A 20,951-nucleotide genomic window follows, 5' to 3' on the forward strand; every position below is an offset into this window, starting at 1 on the left:
TCTTGGGCTCATTTAGTGTTGTAGTCATGGAGCTAAAAACATTATCCTTCCGTCCGCTCACCCCGTTTTCTCAGCCACCCTTTCTCATTTTCATGGAAGCAGTGAGTGAGTGGGGTTTAACAGGGGACTGATGTTCAGGTTCCTCAGCCCTCCTCCTAGTTCATGTTTTACTTAGGGCAAAATGTGGCACTCCGAGGACCATTTTGTTTCTCTCTTCATTGAGGTCCGGCTGAATTCAGTGGCAGGACTTCCCCTAATCTCCATGAGAGCAGGGCAGGACTCTAGAGTCTTTGCTGGAGTCAGCAAGATCACCAGATCAGCATTGATGCAGTGGTCTTGGAGAGTATATCTTCAAGTGCTTTACACTTGGGAGTCTGCTGTGGGGGTTTTGCATCGGGGTCTTTCTTGGGAGGGCAGATTTTTTAAATTTTGTTGTTGTTGTTTTCTGCCCCTAGTATACTATGCTTTCCCTTCACTTTCTGGCACTGCACTAACACCAGTTACAGAACTAAGTCTATATTAAGTAAATTAAGCAAACTCAGGCACTGGGACTCAACCTGTAGTAGTTCCTGGCATGATTTTGGCTCAGGCCAGCGAGCCCTTTCCTTTGGTAGCTGCCCTCCATGCCAGAGAGCACCCCAGGCACAGCTCTTGGTAATAGATGTAGCTCAGGATCCTGTGCTGTAACACACCGTATCCTAACACTGTCAAATACAGCACTGCTTCACTTTCCCAGTCTGTCTGCCCTGTGCATTTTTATTCTCTAAAGTGCTTGCATTTCCTGTTGACTTAAAGAAGCAAATAATCCAAAAAAATAATAACGTCGTACCCTTGTTTTTCAGCCACAGCCCAGCTCATAAGTATTACTTGACCACAGATCCAATCACCGGCTCCATCTACCTCTCCGACACCAACAGCCGACGTATCTATAAAATCAAGTCAACCACATCAGTGAAAGACATTGTGAAGAATTCGGAGGTCTTGGCTGGAACTGGGGATCAGTGCCTCCCGTTCGATGATACTCGCTGCGGAGATGGAGGCAAAGGCACTGATGCTACCCTTACGAATCCCAGGGGTGAGACTGCTTCTTCTCCACAGGCTTTTTTAAAGGGACTTGTTTAGTCACGCTGGAGACTGCTCTCCTTTCCAGTTCAGAAAATGCCCTCTGATTTTACAAGCCTTCCCCAGTCAACCCACAAACACATCCTAAGAGCTTGCCTCTGGAAATAAGTGGGTATGTCTTACCCTCAGCCAGTCCTGGTTCTTCGTAGTGAGGTGGCTGGGAGAAGTGCCAAACCAGAGGGGTGTAGTGATGGGCACATGTCTAAAGGGCAATAGAATAAATCCACCCATCAATTTTATACCCACTTAGCCACTGCTCCTCCTTACCAAATAACAGGGTTTGGTCCTGCACAATCTGGACTGGATTTACTTACGTTCAGTTCACTGAGGCTTTCCTGGCATTAAAAAAAATAAAAAGCTCTATAAGCATTGCTATAGGTATAAAATAGCAACAAAACCAGCACACAGCTCAGTGATATGTAAATTGAGGTTTATACATTGACATTATATATTATGGCATCCAGCTTACATGCTATAGTGGGTTCAATATGGGAATGGTCTAATTCAGCGTGACTTCACCTGGTTCCTGATTAGCTTACTTAAATGTGATAAAAGCACAGTCAAATCAGAATGAAAGCATCACACAGCCTTCATGACTGTGAACTAAATTGTTCAAAACAGGTTTAGCCAAACATATGCAGTCCTGTGTGTAGCCAAGACTTCAGTCTGGCAGTCTCAAGGTAACAAGCTCTGCATATGGAGGATGTCGCTCCTCCCAGCTGTCCACAGCTTCTTGGAAAAAAAACACACAGAGGCTGTAGAGATGAGGTGGAAGATCCTGTTGGTATACACACCTTCTGCAGTGTTTGTGAAGCGGGGCAAGAAGGACACCCATGCAGGAATGCTTTTCGAAATGTGGCATTTTTACCTGTTTTATGTCTTCTTGCCCAGTTGTTAGGATTGTGAGGAGTTATTTATATGTTCTTGGCTTCGGCATCAATGTGCTGCAGGTTTCCTTTTTCCTTCCATCTGGGAGTGGTAGCTCCCTCCTTCCTCACCACAGCAATTTCCAAGCCTATCCCAACCTGTTCGTAAAGCAGGCCCTCAGCAAAACCTGGGCATCCTTTAACAAGTTGTTTCACAAAGAGCAGGCAAGATGAAGACAGCTGAGCTGTTGTTTCTCTTCCTGGCTAGCCTTCTCAGGAAGTTATTTTTCTTGACAAAGAGATGACATTATTGTTAATGAAACCAAGAAACCCAAACTGATTTAGTGACCTTTTGTGTCAGCTCTAGTTGTGATTTTTTTTAATTTTTTTTTGTTACATGTCAGCTAGTTGTTTCTTGGCAGAATGCAGAAAGATATACCTTGGGAGACCTGGTTTTTGCCAAAAAGCACTGAAAGCCAAACTGCTACCCTTGTAATATTCAAAGGGCCCAGCATGGTTTCCAAGCACTCCAGACTCCCATGAGGTGACCATTATATTGGGATAAAGTATTGCCAGGGGCACAGATAGAGAAATGGAACAGCTACCTGTGGTCAGGTTGCAGTGTAGGAATTGTCTCACTGAAATGAGAGGGCTGAGTGAAAAGAAAATTAAAAGTGACTTGGGCAGAGAGATTCAGACAGTCCAGCAGATGAGTCATGAGATCAGGGAATCCAGAAATCTGTAATCCAATTTTCTACATCACTTTGATGTTCAACCAGTGAAAAAAAACAAAACAAAACAAAACAAAACACCAAAAAACCAACCCACAACTTTTGTTGGACCTCTGTTCTCCTTTGTACAAGATAAGAGGAATATTATTCATTTCCCTACATGGGTGGATGTTGCAAGGTTTAGACGAATTATGTTTCTGCTTTGCTGTGGGAAACAGAGCTCTAGAGTTCAAAGCTTTGAGCACTGAAATCCTTCTTGTTGGCAATTCAAGCTCTCAGGAGGCTGTTCTTCCACCTCAAACATATAACGGCAAAATGCATGCATTCATTCCTCACAGCTCTGAAATTTCACAAAGTAGAAGTAAATTGAGGGTGAAAGAGGAAATGACACAAAGCAAAATGGCAACAAGAAAATAATAATCCAGAAAGCCCACACTACCAAGGGAAAGTTTGTAAACTGTGTTCCCTGATCTGCTTCTAGCCTGAGTTTGCAAAGTCTGCTGAGACAATAGCTTTGGCAGGTGTGCCTCACTTCCCATTCACCTCAATAAATGATTAACAATGAAAAATCACACTGACAATGCAATGTCAGCATTGTTTATACCTTCACGGTGGTTCATGGTAGCAGAAAAATCCAGCAAATGCTATTCCTTCATGTGATTGTGTTTCATAATAGGTCAAAATAAAGATGATTTATTGAACAAGTAACCAGTAGTCATCAGGTTACCTTCTGCTTCCCTGTCTTGGCAGGGGAATAAACACTTATAAGTGAAGGGTCAGAGGAAATTAGGAAACGATTCTGTAGCTTTAGAGATATCAGCTGGCCAGGGAAGGATTTGGAAAGTTCAGTTCTTCAAAAATCACCACTCTTCATGGGACTCTACTTTTTAAGGCCAAAGCTTTTTTTTTTTTGTCTAAAGATAATTGCTTCATGCAAAGTAGGATTTGTGTGCACTCGTTCAAAGATTGTAAGGAAAGAAGGTCTTGTCTCCACTTTCATGAAGTTTTAATTAGCTGGTATTTACAGCTTGCTGGAAAATATGGAGGGAATACACTCCTGCCAGATGAAAAACAGCAATTCATAAAGACTGGAGGGTCAGTTGTGAGGTGTCAACTAGTCTTTCTTATGCACATTCTAGGAGTGCTGATCTGCTCCTGGAGATGATAGCCTGAAGGATGAGATCCCACCCCAGCAAACACCATTCAGAATGGTTCTCCATTTTCTCAGCAGCAGCCTTTTCCCCACAGTTTTGATCATTCTTCCAGTCCCAACCTCACCTCCCATTACTTCGGAGTGGATAATTTCATAGAATCATAGCATCACAGGATAATTAGGGTTGGAAGGGACCTTAAAGATCGTCTAGTCCCAACCCCCCTGCCATGGGCAGGGACACCTTCCACTAGACCAGGTTGCTCCAAGCCCCATCCAACCTGGCCTTGAACACTGCCAGGGATGGGGCAGCCACAACTTCTCTGGGCAACCTGTGCCAGTGTCTCAACACTCTTGTCAAAAAAAATTCTTCCTTATATCCAATCTGAATCTACCCTCTTTCAGTTCAAAACCGTTATCCCTTGTCCTATCAATACATTTCTGAAGTAGTTTCTGGATAGAGGTTCTTGTCTCTCTCCATTGAAGGAGAGAGAACACCCTTTAGATGATCAGCTTAGACAAGATATCAGGAGGGATAAAACCTACCCCAGGAATTTCACCCTTCCCCTGTCTTTGGCTTCCCTGATAAAGGTAAGCTATACAAACAGAAGACAGGTAGATCAACAGATGCAACAGTGGTGGCAGTTGTTTGGTCAGGGTATTTATCATAGTTATTAGGAACAGGCCTGATGCTTCCAATTCATTTGCCACAGAGCACAGCAAAGCTTTCAGATGCTAATGAAATTCAATATATCGTTGCAAATTAAAGTGTTACCACTTTCTAATTATCATCTGCTAATAATGATCCTCTTCTACAAGCAATCTAAAGAAAAATTAAAACTCCAGCTTGTCAGAGCATTTTTTTTCATCTGAGTACTCACCAGTGGGTCTCCTCGGGAAAATGTTGTGGCAGAGAAATTACCAAGGAGCCTGCAATTAAGAGAGATTGCAGTGACAAGTCTGACACAATAGGAAGAAGGTTTCAGAAGGGACGTGGAGGGGGACGGGGCATCTCATTCATTTAGCACCACAAAAACAATGCAAAATGAAGTAATTAATTTGGGGACAGATTGCTTCCTTCACTGTGTCCTGCTGAATGTGTAAACAAAATCTCAGTTGTTCACTAAGTGTTCATGAGTTCGACAGAATTAAAAGAAGAAACTCAACCCTCCACAATCTGTTAACATTTTTATTGTCAAATAATAACGTAAGGGCCATTTCAGGGAATACCAGAGGCTGACTGAACAAAATATCTTGTCTCTTACTGTGGCCAGAAAAGACACGTAGGAAGGGGGCAGTGACAGAGTGGTCTTTCCCTGCTAACACTCCAGATTCTAGTCATAGGCATTCGGGGCACTTTCTGAAGATCTTGCACCTGGACCTGTGCTTAGATGCCACCATCAATTTGTCTGGAAACCTCTCTGAACACTTAGTTTTTTCCTTGCAGACATCCTGTGCTAATGTTTTCCACAATTTTTTAGCCACAGCATGAAGTAGTGTGGTCTTTTTGATGCCAGATCATTGTTTTCTGTTCTCTCTGGGCCTTTCCTAATCCATTCCTATCTTCTAGCTCCCTCCTTGACCCCTGCTGAGCACAAAGCTGATCTTTGCAGAAAACTTTTCACAGGAATTCCGAAATCTTTTTCCTGTGAGCTATTTTACAGCTTGTCATTGCATATGGGTAGTTAGGTTTACTCCTTCCCCCATGAATTCCTCTGTACTTATTGACATTGATTTTCATCTGCCATTTTATCACTCAGTCATTCAGCATCCAGCCAGACAAGAAAGCTCCAAATTTGGATTCCTTTAGCACCTATTTTTTACTTAAAAGAGTTTTTACCCCTTTTTTTCCTAAGTAGAGCTACATGTGCAATGCAATCACTTTTAGCAGTTCGTCTTCTAGAACAAACCCACCGTGTCCCAGTAGCTATTTGCAGCGTAACGTTCTGCTGGCACCTCTTCGCACTACAAGGTCCTGACATTTCAAGCAAATGTCATCGCATCACAGCTTTCTATCAGCACAACTCACTGGTGTGATGCACGTGGTGCTACAAGCCCTTGTTTCTTATGGGATCTCCGACTACCGAAGAGGAGCCAGCGTGATTTCATAACGTATGTATTTCATACCTCAGAGCTGAAAGTTTGGATCTGCAATGCTACCTGGGTAGTGGCAGCAGATGTTTTCTCTCAGTAACTGTGAGATTGAACTTCAAGCTGTATGCTGAAAATCTTTAATTCCCTTATGTTCCTATGGAAACATGAGAGGAGCCTTCTGCCAAAGCAAGCCAAGGCCTTTGGCTTTACATGCATGACATGTGAATTACCCGTTTCTGTGCCCATTTGCAGGAGCCAGCTCCCAGCACTGGAACTGTGCCATTATCAGAAAGGAAACACAGAAAGGTCCAATCTAACCTCTACAATCTGCTGCAAAGAAACCGTGATGTTTCTTTCCCTCTCCGCAGAAGTCATCCATCCAAAGACACTTGTCTGTGGGAGAGCAGGGCTCCTCTCCATAATTAGATTTGAATCCGAGACAATCAGCTAAAGTCAGGAAGGGATTGGAGCAGTTGCTGTGTGAGGAGCATGTGCAAATGGGAATTTAGGGCTTTGACAGACTGCAAACTCTGTTAGCCTGCAGAACGTCTTAGGAAATGCAAGGCAATTGAGATTGCTTAGCCTCCGTGAAAGAGGGATAAGCAGAGAAGTGCTCTATGATAAGAACACATGCACATGCCATTGCCCTGGAGCAGGATGATAAGTGGTAACTTTGCCATCCCACTTTAACTTCTTTGGGTGTGCAAGCTCTTTGTCTAAGCTGGAATGCAAAATAAAGTTGTGCTCTATCAACTCATCAGAGCTGGCTTGAGAGCCAAAGTACATACAAGTTATTATTACTCTAACTGGTTAATCAGACCAGCCATCAGACCTCAGCATTGAACACCGTGAGCGACTGTCAGCGTACGCTGCTGATAAGTCCCATCCAATACATATGGAACTAGCCAAGAGAGAAAATTCTGCCTCATTTAAAATCACATTATCCAGCCTGACACCCTTCACTGGCTTTTGGCCTGTCACACAGACTAATGGACAGGCACCCTGAAAAATACTCGTTGTGAACCTAGGAATGGATAAGAGCCTCTTGTGTTTGACAAAAGCCAATTAAGATCCACTAAACCTTCTATCATACCTCTTCTGAAAAAGACACATCTACCATATCACTTAAAGAGCTCAATTGTATTCCTGGTGGTCAAGCAAATGCCAGCAAACATTAAAGAACTTGCCATTCGGCAGGCAAAATAATTAGAGGAGCAGTAACCTTCAACAGCAGATGCCAGTGACGGGTGACATGTGCCCATACCCCAGATGACACATTGAACAGGGCACTAACGAGGGCACAAGGCTGACAGATCTCATGGCAGGTGAAGACAACTTCCAGAAAGCCATGGATGCCAGGGAGATGATATTGATACTTACACTGCCAGATCCCTCTGCAAGCTTTTGACAAAGTGCTAAGATACAACTGATGGGTTTATATTGTGTAATGAGAATAAACGGCCGCCACTGCTGTGGCTTCTCCTGTAGCATTCAGATGTGCAACAGGTACCTGCCGCTCCTCTTCGAGGTTCTTGTTTCATGGTCCTGCAAAGATCAGTCCTATCTCGGCATGAATTAAACACAGGTATTGGAATGTAGGACTCGAAGCAATCTTTTGGGTCATTTAGTCATCATATATTATCTCAGCAATACTGCCGTATAATCCCCTCCAAAATTAATGAACTTCATCTTAAAAGCAGCAAGTAATTTTTTCCTCACTGCCCTAGAGGCTATTCTGAAACTGCGCTGCTCAGATGGTCAAATACCCAATCCAGGTCAAAATGACGCCCTTCAGACAGGGAGATGCTACAAAGAACTAAGGAAAATGCTGGGTTTACGTCCTAGCAAAAATACATAGCTCCCGTTCAACTCGGTGATCTGAAACATCAGTTCCCTGACGCCTAACTGACTTTGAATCAACAGGTTGCAACCCTGTCCGAATACCTTCCTTTACCTCAGCTCAATGGAGGAGTTTGTTCTGTCTCTCAAACAATGACCTATTCCTGAGGTTTTCTTGCCATTACTTCCAGGCTAGATTATCTTCTGTAGATTTCTGTATGGCCAGATGTGATATGTTTTTCCATGTATCATCCACCTCCATGGCTTCCAGCCCATGCAGTAGTTACAGTGCTGGCTGAAGGCCATGATTTTAATTGCCAAAGCAATCAGGGGATTAGTCCCTGCTACATGAAAATCTAAAATTTTTGATCTGTGAACTGCTGCATCTGTACTTCACAGCATAGCTCACAGTGGATAAAGACTGAGGGTAAATGTTTCAAACAAGGGATCTGGCTGTAAAACAGAGTTTTGGAGAAACACAAGATCTGATTGCTTCGCAGAAATATTCTCAAAGCTTTCTCTCTGAAACAGATTTTCCATCATTTCTGTCACCATGATGACAGCCAAAAAAACATTTCAGTGAGGATTCATCTCACTAATTTAATCTGTCTACAGTATAAATGTTTCCTTTGGAGATATTTGCTGTAGTCTCCTTTTATAGTCAATGGGGAGGAAAAGGTGTTTCTAGCAGGATTCATATAATCTCTTTTGGATATCTGCTTTCGGGTGGTATGAATTGCACCCTAGAAGTAGGTATTTCTCTCCACTGGAAAAGCTCCAGATACTTGCTTGGAAGCACAGTGCAGATGTCAGCTTTTTGCCAAGTGATTGCTACGCTGCTAGCAAAAGAAACCAAACAGGAAGATCCTACTATTCATATATTCTAAGCAGAATTTTCACTTGCATAGAAAAGGGTGTTACAGGCTTCTACATTCTTTAACTGTTCCTTACATTCTTTTAGTGTCTTTAAGACACTCAAATATTATGCTGAGCGGCATTCTGCCACTGTAGGGTAGATGAGATGGATGACTCTATTAGTATCTGTGGAGTTACTTTTAATTTATACTAACATAAAAGAGAGGTGAATGGGGCCCTTAAGTTCTTATTCCTGCCTTAGTCATGGACTTTCTCTGTGACCTTGTGAAAATTGCTTTATCTGTTATTTTCCCGATATGTAAAATTAGGATGATCACACTCACAGACTGCTATGAGGTCTAATTAGTAAGTGTAAAGCACCATGAAATCCTCTGATGGAAGATGCTAGTATAGCTAGCTTGAGATAAAGAGGATTAAAGGAGGTTGTGCTAACATAACAAATACTTGAGAAATGATGCTTAGGGGGAAGTGAAATGGCACATATCTGCAGGTGAGGCAACGAGAATCAGCAGTCTGTAACTGTTGTCAGCAGACCTCAAATCCACTGACAGGAGTATGTCTACAAAGGAGGTTTGGACAACGAAATTAATCACCTAGCAGAGTTCAGAAACAGGTGAAATACTGTAGATTAGTAGGATTATCCTAGGAAAAACCCTTCCACATTTATCCATCTGGAATTTGATTGACCTGATGGATCTTCACAGCCTTTTCATCACCATTTCTGAAAGATTCACCAGTGTAACATTTTCTGGTGCATGGCTTAATATTCATACCATGAGCAATAACACCATGTTTCTGAACATGCAAGACACGAAGTTATTAGAAAACCTTTTCCTTTCAGCAGTTCATCGTATGCCATGCCCTTTTCCAGAAGTGAGCAGGGACTTTTAAATTGCATCATATGCCAGTTGGAAGTGCCTTCCATGGAATGGTCCCAGTTCAAAGCTCCTGATAACCAGGACTCCCGCATGCCCAACTCTCATCTCATCCCTTTTGAATGCCATAAAATATATTGCTCCCAACCAAACCAGCAATCTTTTTCTTCCATGAGCATCAAACCAGACACTGTCTTCTATTCATCTCATAATTATCAGGTTGCCATTACTTTCTGACTGTCTTGCTTTTTTTCTCCTCAGGCATCACTGTGGACAAGTTTGGGCTGATTTATTTTGTGGATGGCACTATGATCAGGCGGATTGATCAGAATGGGATCATCTCAACTGTGTTGGGTTCCAATGACTTGACATCGGCTCGGCCTCTCAGCTGTGACTCTGTCATGGACATTTCTCAGGTAAGATGATGTTTTGGTTGGGTTTCTACAGAATAGAAGCCTATGCCTTCACTCTATCTGCATGTTTGTGTGCCTCTCCAGGTTTGACAAAGAGGTAAGGGCTCAAGGAGAATTACATCTCTACGTGTTTTGAAATATGAAAATGACTGGGTCAAAAAGAAAGATCCTATAAAGACTGAAGGAAAGACCTAACTCAGACATCTCTGGAGAGAGAGATTTTAAAGATGTCCCAGCCCCAGAAGAGACTTCTTTCAGAGCTCCCAGTCAGCTGGGAGACACAGATTCCTGGGAAGCCAGGTTTCATTAGGCTTGTTTCTCAAGAAACTAGTTGCTTTAAACTAAAAAGACCAGGCAGCTGTACTCATTTTAGTAGGGCTATATGCCATGCTCTGTTATAACAACTTAGCTAACCATGGGTTTTTTCTTTGCTTCCCCCCATCCTAATTTGGCCCACCACAATTTTAGACCTGAATCAAATTAACATCTAGGAAACACTGATTGGAGGCTGTGGTGCCAAAATTAGCAACAGCAGGAAAACAAGAATCTTGAATTGCATCAGATTGCAAATTGGTTGCAGCTACCATCATGCTGGGCTTTTAAGTCCTGCTGCTTAAAGGTGGAGAGAAAAAAAGAAAAGGGAGAAAAAGAAATCTCAGTTTGATGATTGCTTTACTTCTGGATGGTGCAGAAGAGAAATCTGTTACAGCCCAGCACTCGATTTTGTGGGGCACTGGCCAACCTGTCAAATTGTGCCAGTTTAGAGATAGTGTCCCTTGAAACCTTTGTGCCACTTGTTGTTTGCCTGGCTAGAGGAATATTGCCCTCTCCTATGAAAATATAGATCATAGCTGGAGGGCTAAGTACTATTATTCAGCCACAATAGATGTCAATGGGGTTTCCTTTTTGTAACTACCTAGATAATTTCCGTGCTCCCATATGGAATCTGTTGTTCTTGTTTTTCCCTCTAATTTGAAAAGATTATTCTTGCTTCTTTGCAACTGGTTCCCACTGTCCTCAATTTATGGACAAGCTGAAATTATGAGTTTAAAAGCTCTCATGCCTTCTAGAGAAGCAAATTTTGCCAGTTAAAGGCCATCTTGTAGAAAGTTTTTCATCTTACAGGCTTAGTTTTTTCTTTATCTGAATTTCAGAGGCAGTTACCACAAGACCATTGTGGGTTCAGGCTTTAAAAAACATTTTCTCACAGGTTATGTGGCTTGCATGTATACCAATGTCATATTTAAACACTTCTGAAATGAGCTAAAATGTACCAGCTGAAGAGTCTTTCTTTCCCTTCATAAAATGACAGGAGCCATTTTCAGATTAACCTGTACCGTGACGGACAGATTAACCAGTACTGTTCTGGACAGACACACCAAAGACAAGTTTAATTAAAAAAAAAACAAAACAAAACAAAAACCAACCCAAACCAGGCAGAGAAAACCCAGCTTGGGAAGTAGCTTTTCATCATTTACAGTGGCTAGAAGGGTCTTTTCTGTCAGGTCCCTGAGGTTCCCTGGGACATAAGGACATGAAATATTTAGCTGCCAATGTTGACAAGGAACGGTTTTTAAGAAATTGAAAATTCCCTTGTCAGTTCAGAATAAACTCTGCTCTTGATGCTAACTCAAGGCTGCAGAGCTTAAAGACCACTGGAAGGGATGGAGGCATGCATTATTAAAGAGAAAACCACAGGCTATAATGTTTTACTACAGGAAGGGTTAAAATAGGCCAAGAGCTGAGAAAAGGAAAGAGATTTTGCAAACAGAGAACCAGAGTAGACAGAGCTCAGCACACTGCTTGGCCATGAAAATGAGCTTCACAAGCCCAGCCATTAGAAGGCACAATGAACTAAATACCTTGCATCTGATGCTCTTTAAAAAGAAAAAAAAAATTGAAAAGGGATTTAAACATGAATAGAAGCGTCAAAAGTAAAGCAGGGCTGTGGCAGAGATGTTCACTTATAGGCTTTAAAAATAGGACTCTCCTGTGTGCCTCTAGATCTTACCTGGTCTCTTCTTTCTTGGTTTTAAATAAAATCACAGTAAGAGATGGTTTGCTGGACTTGAGCCTGCTGGCATCTATTCCTCCTCCTTCCAATAAGGTTGCCACTTTATATATGCAAAATACCCCCCAAACTTAGTCACCTCAGACAAATGAGAAGAAGCAGCAATTGAGATGGATGGTGAGAGAGGAAGGTTTGAAACAAAGAGAGAGAGATCCTGGAACTGCACAGCCTTGAGTGTGCCCAGATCCCAGAGCTTTCCGTCACTGCACATCATGCTGTTGGGTACAGAGAAAAAAACACACGTGTGCAGGGAGAATGGCACAAAATGGCCAGCTTCTCAGTTAACCACCAGATATCAAGTCCATCTGCTCTAACTTAGAGTCGCCTGGCTGACTGAAAGGGAGTATACAACCAGAATAGCTATTCTTTGTAACTAGTTGAAAATCTATTTAAAAGCTTGACTGGAGGTGACCAAGAGCATTCTTCACAGTTGTTCATTTCCAGTCACCCTTCACACCTCTACTATGGGTAAGATGCACCATTAGGAAAACATTTGAGCATTGGTTGGTTCCCATTAGCATGATGTTTACTTTTTTTTTCTATACAAACCTGAAGTAAAATAAAATAATCAAAAAATACACACCTTACAGTTCTTTATAAAAGAAATTAAATTACCCTGAATTCTGTTGGTAAATGTTTCCTAGGTTTGGCAACTAAAAGAGTAGACTCACTTGAAAAGACAGTGTATTGCAGAAGTAGAGCTAGAAATAGAGGCCTTCTAGTGCTCACTCACTTGTGGTGATACCAGTCACTTTTTCACTTTATTTGTGTATATGGATTATCAGGGTAGAAATGTGATGTGTCACTATTATTTGAACCCATTCTTCCATTATGCTAAAAAAAAAAAAAAAGTGAAAATCACTGTGAAGACACAAGTATTTTATTCCACAAGTTGAAATTGCCTGAATTTCTTGTGAATTGCTATTTTGCATTTTTGCAGCATCAAGCAGAAATTTGGTGGTTGTAAATTAGACATACATGCATGCTGACACAGCTGCCAGTTTTGTGTTTATCCCTCCTTGTCATTTACCCAGTGGAGCTCAGCCACTTGTCTGGAAAAACCTTTAGTAAAAGGATCATTGTTTTGTTTGACTCACTTTATAGCACTTCACACAACAAAATTCCCAGACCTGGGTCTCTGCTATCAGATCCGGGCTCCATCAATTCAAAAAGCATAGGATTGTTTGGCGAGGGGAAATCCCCCTTGAATTTTTGGATCTTTTTGTTTACTCCTGCATTCCCTGGGCACTGATGTTTCTTCCCACATCCCCTGATACCTCACACCAAGGTGGAGAAGCAGAGAGAAGCCATGGTGCAGAGCAAGAGCTGAGGAGGGTCTGCCTCTGTCCCATCGTCCTGCTCCCACCACTGCTGCAACGCAGAGCGTGGGTGTCCACGTGTGTCTACTTCATGTGACCAGGAGCTAAGCCCCCTCACTCACACCAGAGTTGTGTCCTCTGTGGCCACCGTATCAAGCAGCACTAATTAATTGTGTTTCTTTTACCTTTTCTCCCTTTAATCTGTGTTGAAACATCCTCATTGTGATTGATTTATAGCAACCATGCGGTGAAAAAAGGTCTTGCTATAATCATTTCCTTGTGTTGTTTTACCTTTAAGGTTCGTCTAGAATGGCCCACGGATTTGGCAGTCAATCCAATGGATAATTCACTCTACGTCCTCGACAATAACGTTGTGTTACAGATATCTGAGAACCACCAAGTGCGCATCGTGGCGGGGAGGCCCATGCATTGCCAGGTGCCGGGCATGGATCATTTTCTCCTTAGCAAGGTGGCAATCCATGCCACGCTGGAGTCTGCTACCGCCCTGGCTGTCTCACATAACGGGGTCCTGTATATTGCTGAGACTGATGAGAAGAAGATCAATCGCATCAGGCAGGTCACCACCAACGGAGAGATTTCTCTCGTTGCTGGTGCACCAAGCAGCTGTGACTGCAAGAACGATGCTAACTGTGACTGCTTCTCAGGGGATGATGGCTATGCCAAGGATGCCAAACTCAATGCGCCATCCTCCCTTGCGGTGTGTGCAGATGGGGAGCTGTATGTTGCTGATCTTGGAAATATCCGAATCCGCTTTATTCGGAAAAACAAACCATTCCTCAACACACAAAATCTATATGAGTTATCCTCACCCATCGACCAGGAACTCTACTTGTTTGACACCAGTGGTAAGCACCTTTATACTCAGAGCCTTACCACTGGAGATTATCTTTACAATTTTACTTATTCCGGAGATGGAGATATAACCCTGATCACTGACAATAATGGCAACTTAGTCAATATCCGAAGAGATTCCACGGGGATGCCCCTCTGGCTGGTGGTGCCTGATGGCCAAGTCTACTGGGTGACAATTGGTACCAATAGCGCACTCAAGAGTGTAACAACGCAGGGGCACGAAGTGGCCATGATGACGTACCACGGCAACTCCGGTCTCCTTGCCACTAAAAGCAATGAAAATGGTTGGACAACGTTTTATGAGTAAGTATATTATGAAAGTTGTGCTGCTGTCTTCATTCTGTGTTCTCTGAACCATGCAAGGTTGACTGATAGAATTTAATTCCCTGGACAGAATTATTGTCCAAGTAAAATGGCCAGAACAGAGAATATTAGATCTCTACACAAACACTAAATACTGGAAGTAAGTGCATTAGAGTTTGAATAAACTCCCCCTACCAAGTCAAGAGTCAGAGTTTCTGCTGAGTTTTTCTAAATCAGCTAAGTAATTTGGACACCTGGTTCTCCTTAACTGTAGTTGGGACTGGGGATTTAGGTTGGATGTCAGAGAATTTTTCTTGGCTTTGAAGGGCTTGGAAGTGTGAAAGTTCCATCAGATCCTCTTTTTCGCAGCTTTTCACCTACTTCCTATGCTGCAGTGTCTTTTTTGAGCTTATTTGAAATGGCTGATGTAGAATGGCAACTGACAATGACTAATGACAGCTTGCTCAGAAAACAATTCTGTAATTAAGGGACTGCTCATTTTCTACTGTTGTAATTGGCCTCACTAAGCAGTAAAAATAGTCTCAGGGCTGTTCAAGACCAGCCCAAAGAATTTTTGAGCAGAGAGAAGACAGGATGCATTGGAAACCCCAGAGCTGGCAGTGACTTGAAGATTTGTGCTTCTTTTTTCTATTACTGTTAGCAGTTCCCTGCTTATAAATACCATGAAGACAACACACTTCTGATATCAAACAGGAAAAAGATAGATAACTGAATGAAGGACACCTAGAAGGATGGTCTGCAAATTCATCCTGCTGTTGAGAACCCTTTCCCCTCCCTCTTCTTTAGTTTCATTTCTATTTTCACGTCTAGCCTCTTTGAAATGGTCCTTTTAGTGCATAATTTCCCATGTGGTTTGAATGGTTACATGGAAGTGTTCAGCTACCATAATAATAGACCCATTGGCTAGAATTTGGCTAGAATAGACAGTTCCCAAGATTACAAAGAAGAAAACTGCAAAAAAAAGGATACTCAGAGAAGGAAAGCTGGCTAAACCCACATATTCGTGTGTTAGACATGCAGTTGCTTTGGTTCTTTCTTTAAAATGTTCCAGGCCCAGTTTCAAATTTCTGTGCTTAATACTCACTATTACTGCTCCTGCCTTGAAAAGAACTGATGGAAACTTTGTGATGAATCTTTTGAAAGGTTATTTGCATTCCATCGATGTTCTGCTTGCAATTACTATAGCAATATTCCTCAGTGAATCAAAGTTAATACCCTTCCATCTCTTACATTGAATTTGCTTGAGGGAGGCTTTAGGGAGGAAAGATAGGGTGTTTTTCTCTATAGGAGTGGAAGCCTGCTATATTGTCAGGACCATTGTGCTAAATCAAGGAGGTATTTTCTTTTTGCAAAGAACCCAATAGTTCCTTTGCTTGAAAACAGATGTAGCCACGGAGAGTGAAGCAAACGAAACATTACAGCTAATAATGGTCAGATTTATACCTCAAACATATTCTTTCATTTAAAAGTGTGACTGAAAATATAAAGGAGATAAAATGAGACAGAAGCTAAAATCCAACTTACTCTGTGGATATATTTATAACAGTGATCCATTATTTCTTGCTATCCAACAAAATAGAGCATTTGTGAAAGTCATCATTCTAGTCCTTTTATGCACTTCAGAAGAGTCATAAGAAAGCTTTTTAGAGCTAAATGGAAGACAGTATTCCCCAGTGGTTAGACTATGGAAATCTTGACTAGAGCAAGTCAGCACTATATGATAGCACAGCATCACTGAAAATAGAATTGGGAATGTGTCTTCAGAGATCTCTCATCCAAACCTGTGATCAGTTGTCTCTATTTAACTGTTCCTGACAGATTCTGATGCAACTTTATAGAACTACAGGGTAAAAGTCTATATCTGAATTAGTTACCTCAGCCTCCCTTTATAGGCAATGGAGAGAAACAGGCACTTTCAAGGTGAGTTTCTTACGAGTTATGTCAGGTATATCTGCTTTAGGATGAGATGAGATGAGTAGTATTCTGAAAGTTTCTTTCTGTAAAAGGAGTCCAGAATGATTAGCTCAGATACAGATGTTTACATTGCAGAAGTCTACAATTTGGTCAAATGGATCCTATCAAAGTTTTCTAAGTTAATGATAAATATTGATAGTGACAATGTATTTACCTTTATTATTGTTATTGTTAGAAAGCTTTTTTATACGCTCAGTCTAAATCTTCCTTGCTTGAATCAGAGGCTGTCACTTTTCATCCTGTCCTATCCTATCCTGTCCTATCCTATCCTATCCTATCCTATCCCACCCTAAGCTGTCCACTCAGGACTTGGAAAGCAGATCATCTGCTCTTCTTCCAAGCTGTGAAAAGTACATATCAAATGGCTCAAGACCTTGCTCTATGATAGCTCTCAAAAGGTAATGAGCAATAGGGAATCATCCAATGGGGTTGTTTCAGATGAATTGGCAGGGATTGATTCTACCCAGATTTTGCATACATTATCTGGGAAAAACTACAAAATGAGAACTGATAAAATGAGAAGATTAGTAAATAAAGATGAGATACTTAGATTGCTTGATAAAGTAGATTTTGTTTGAACAAAATACATTCTTACATGGTCTAGTGCCAGGGTACGCATGTAAACAGGCCACATCTAAAGAACTGGGCTGAGCATTGACTCTCAGAGGTTGTAGTGAGCAAAGCATTGAGTCACTCAGTGTGATCCTCAGCATAATTCCATGGCAACTCTAACTTGTCGTTCAGATGGACAAACAAAATGAATACATTTACTCATTCCACTCTACTTGTAGTGGGTAGTACAAAGCTGATTTTGTCCTTGTACAGTACTGATGAGACTAATACTGTCAGTTCTGATGTTTGCAGTTTATGAAGGACAGTGAAAATTGATGGCTGTGCAGAAAAACACTACAAAAATGCGTTCATAGGGACAAAGTGCTTTATGCTGGAGAACTAAGAAGACTTGATCTATTTATCTTAACACGAAGAAGACTGGGAAGTGTCCAGATCACAGCGTGTCAGCACAAAACTGTCACCTACAGAGGGACTCTTAATCTAGCACAGAAAGGCTTGAGAAGGATAAGGGGCTGGAAGGCAAAGCTAGAGACATTCAAGTTGACAGGAAGGTGTGATTTTTTAAGGCTGAGATTACCTAACCAGTAGAGAGACCAACAATGAGAAGCAGTATATTCTCCGTTTCTTGGTATCTTAGATCATGGCTCTGGATGCCTTTCTTAAGATATATTCTCACCAGACAGAAGATTTGCATCAGTCAAACACAGACTGCAGGGATGAGGGCAGGCATGGCAGCATGAAATCTAAATTCTTTAATATCCAAGAAGCCAAAGAAGATGGTGTAAACCAAATCAGCATTCGATACCTTCAGGTTATTGGTTTCTGTATCAGAACATCAGGAAATTTACACTGAGGAAGTTTAAGTGATTTAGAGAAACCCTGTGATCATGAGTGGCTGGAAGGTGCTCTGAGTAGTTTTCAGTCCTGGCTGAGGGGGAGCGTGAAGCTTGTATTTCTGTTTTGCTCATGGCCAAGGAAATAAAGACATCAAATCTGACTCTGAGGAAAAGCTTCATGTTTCTCACAGCACATAATAGTTGTTTATGGGCTAGGGCAGGCTGGACACCACTCTTTAAAAAGGTAAGAGTGAATGTAAATTCAGCTGGTAAGTTTACACTGCACCAGTGGCCCCATGAATAACATCCTTATAAGATTTACCTTTACCTGACTGTCTACAGAGGACCGTAAACCAGACACCCAACATGAAAGAGCAATGGTGTTGCAAGAGTGACAACACTCCATGTGTGCCTGTCCGGCATCTCTGGTTCTCCTTCAGCTGTTGCTCTTACCAGGGCATTTCTCAGCCTTTATCATAAGGCTGCAAAGAGCTGTGACATATGGGCACGTTGGTGTGCTTCTGCAGAGGAGAGAAGGAGGTGGCATACGTTGATGCAGTACTGGAGGTCTATCTCCAGGGCACACCAGGGAATCCAGGTCCTCCCAGGGTTTGGGCTGGGCTGGCTCGTTGGCTTTTCATTTCTATAGGGGAAGGAGACAGGTGCTGTCTTCAGGCGGTGGCAGACTTGCTCCCAGCACTTACAGCTCTTTCTTTCATATATCCTACACCAAAGCCTGCTGTAACAATCCTGCTTTATTGGGTTTAACGCTGAGCAAGGTTCAGTATATAATGGTGTGCAGTTTCCCTTTCCTTTGAGAGTGAAACTTAGCTCCCTGCAGTAATTAGCCTGTCCCCAAAGGCCTATCTCAGACTTCTTTGAGGGTTTTAGCATTACATAGACTTTCTCTGCCTCTGCAGAGGGCTTGACATTCACTGTCAATTAATACAATGCAGCTCAGCTTGTCCAGTAACTGGATTAAAGACTTGCCTTCCCGTTGAACCTGTGACAGTGATAATCAGCAGCAAAGGAAGTTGATCTGGAAACTCTGTCAGGGGAACGGCTCCTTGTTGTTCAACTCCTCAAGTCAAAGACAAAGGATGCTGTGTGACTACTTGCTTCTTTTTGCTGCTTTTGCTCTTGACCTGAAAAAATTGCTACCAGCCTTTACAAAGTTTCTTAGCAGTTGCTGTTTTATCTACTTCAGAATCCAGAAATTCTTATTAATGTATTTGTTTAAATCAAGAATACAGCAATTATCTTGATTAGCTCATTGAGATAGTATCACTGTACGTTAATTCAATTTCCCTCTGAGCCAAAGTCAGACCTTCTATGCATTATTTAGCCCAGATGAGGCTCTTTTGCTTAGGTCCTTTGTGTGCTCAATTAGTTTCGAAGGTCACCTCCTCCCATACAGAATGAAATGTACAGTTACACATCACTGCAGCCAAGCCCAGAAATTCAAAACCTTCTCATGGACTGCCCAAAAAGTGGCTCACAGCTACCTGGAGGGCAAAGGGTCCAAACCAGCAGCGTTTGGTGCCCTGGTCTGGGTGACTGGGGTACCAGAACTGGGAATCATGGTCAGCATCTACCCCACGGTGACTCAGTCTGCCTTGTCGTTGGCAGAAAGGCTTGCAATTTTTTCTCTCTTAGTAAAAAACAGAGATAAATAACACTTATTACCTTTAGAGGAGCAGCCACCTCTTGACTCAGAGAAAAGCTAGCTTACTGCATTAATAACATCCCTTTATCACCTGATGATATCTCAGGTCATACACTGAGTTTTATGGGATTTGGTGGCGTCCTTGGTTTCGAGTAGTTCAAGTGAGTGTCTCTTTCTGCCCCTGCAGCAGACTGGAGTATGAGAAACACCTTTGGCTTTTGCTCTCCCTCCTCTTTTAGCAAAATTTCTTTGCTCCAGAATTTCTTCATGATAAAATAATTAGATTCTCATCATTGGTCCTCTGAAGAAGTTACAGTGAAACTCTGGTAAGTGCCATGATAAAACAGTACTTCTCCAGTACCCTCCCTAAGCTGTGAGGTCATGTTTTGAGCCATTGGCCTGGCCTGAAATGAATGCCTGGTGTCAAGAGTTTAGTTGCGAACCAAGGGAATTACGAGTATCATAAAAGCTAGAGAGAGAGAGGTCTTCCTCTCCTCATTTGGGCAGTCAGAAAATTCTGCAGACAGTGGCTGCAGCCTGGCCTCGTGTCATTAAGGAGAGGACTTGCCTTCATACATATTTGAGTAGTATCGGTTTGTCTGTTATAGATTTATTTTTAATGTTGTGTTTAATGTTGTTTGAAAAATTGTGAAGAGGCGATCTTGTTCAGAGGCGGCGGGTGCATGTCTGTATAATCGCACGCAAAATATAGTTTGCAAAGTACATTAGGACTCTTTGGCACTAAATGCAATATTATTATAGTGATTTTTTTCCGATCTATTTGACTTGTAGTTTTAAAAGGCTGATGAAATGTGAAAAAGCTAAAATGAGAAAACCCAGAGACTCAGGCAAGGAATTGATTTCTGAATAGACGGTGCTTAGGATGCTCTCTTTAATTCCCAAGGCCCAGGTCTCTACACAATGGTAATGTGATAAATGAAAGCTCTGAATGTTTACAAGCTAACAATTAGGCCTCATAAGCACCAAATACCATTTTAATTCTGTGCATTGAACCTTAGCTAAATACGTTTCCAATTGGGAATGGATGGCAACGGCTTCCTTTGCTGGCCTAATAATTGTCACTGTAATTGTAAGTGCTGAGTCTTTGCAGCAGGTTTGAATGGGAGGCAGCAGCTGTGTTAGCAGGTGATGAATTCATTGCTCAGAGTGGCTGCTGCGTGCACTCCTGCGTTTCAGTATTTCCTTAATTCTGGTGCTTTCAGAGCGTTTGGAGAACAGAGAAGTCTTAGGCTGTGATGAAAACTAGCCCACCCCTAAATCCCGAGACTGTGGAAACAGGCCTAGGCAGCTTAGCTGCAAAATGAGGTGAGTAGGAGAGATTTATCTTA

The 20,951-nt window shown here is 42.0% G+C and overlaps 1 protein-coding gene across 7 annotated transcripts in view; it reads left to right on the forward strand.

Moving 5' to 3' along the window:
* TENM4 (teneurin transmembrane protein 4) overlaps positions 1–20,951 on the forward strand; it is a 600,927-nt gene that overhangs the window by 539,360 nt on the left and 40,616 nt on the right. For all 7 annotated transcript variants that reach the window (XM_069808531.1, XM_069808534.1, XM_069808532.1 and 4 more), the window contains 3 exons: positions 843–1,075; positions 9,815–9,969; positions 13,655–14,532. In XM_069808531.1, coding sequence (XP_069664632.1) covers positions 843–1,075; positions 9,815–9,969; positions 13,655–14,532 — 1,266 coding nt within the window. The remainder of the gene's footprint in view (positions 1–842; positions 1,076–9,814; positions 9,970–13,654; positions 14,533–20,951) is intronic.

The sequence above is a fragment of the Haliaeetus albicilla genome, chromosome 20, assembly GCF_947461875.1.
Source record: "Haliaeetus albicilla chromosome 20, bHalAlb1.1, whole genome shotgun sequence".
NCBI lineage: Eukaryota > Metazoa > Chordata > Aves > Accipitriformes > Accipitridae > Haliaeetus > Haliaeetus albicilla.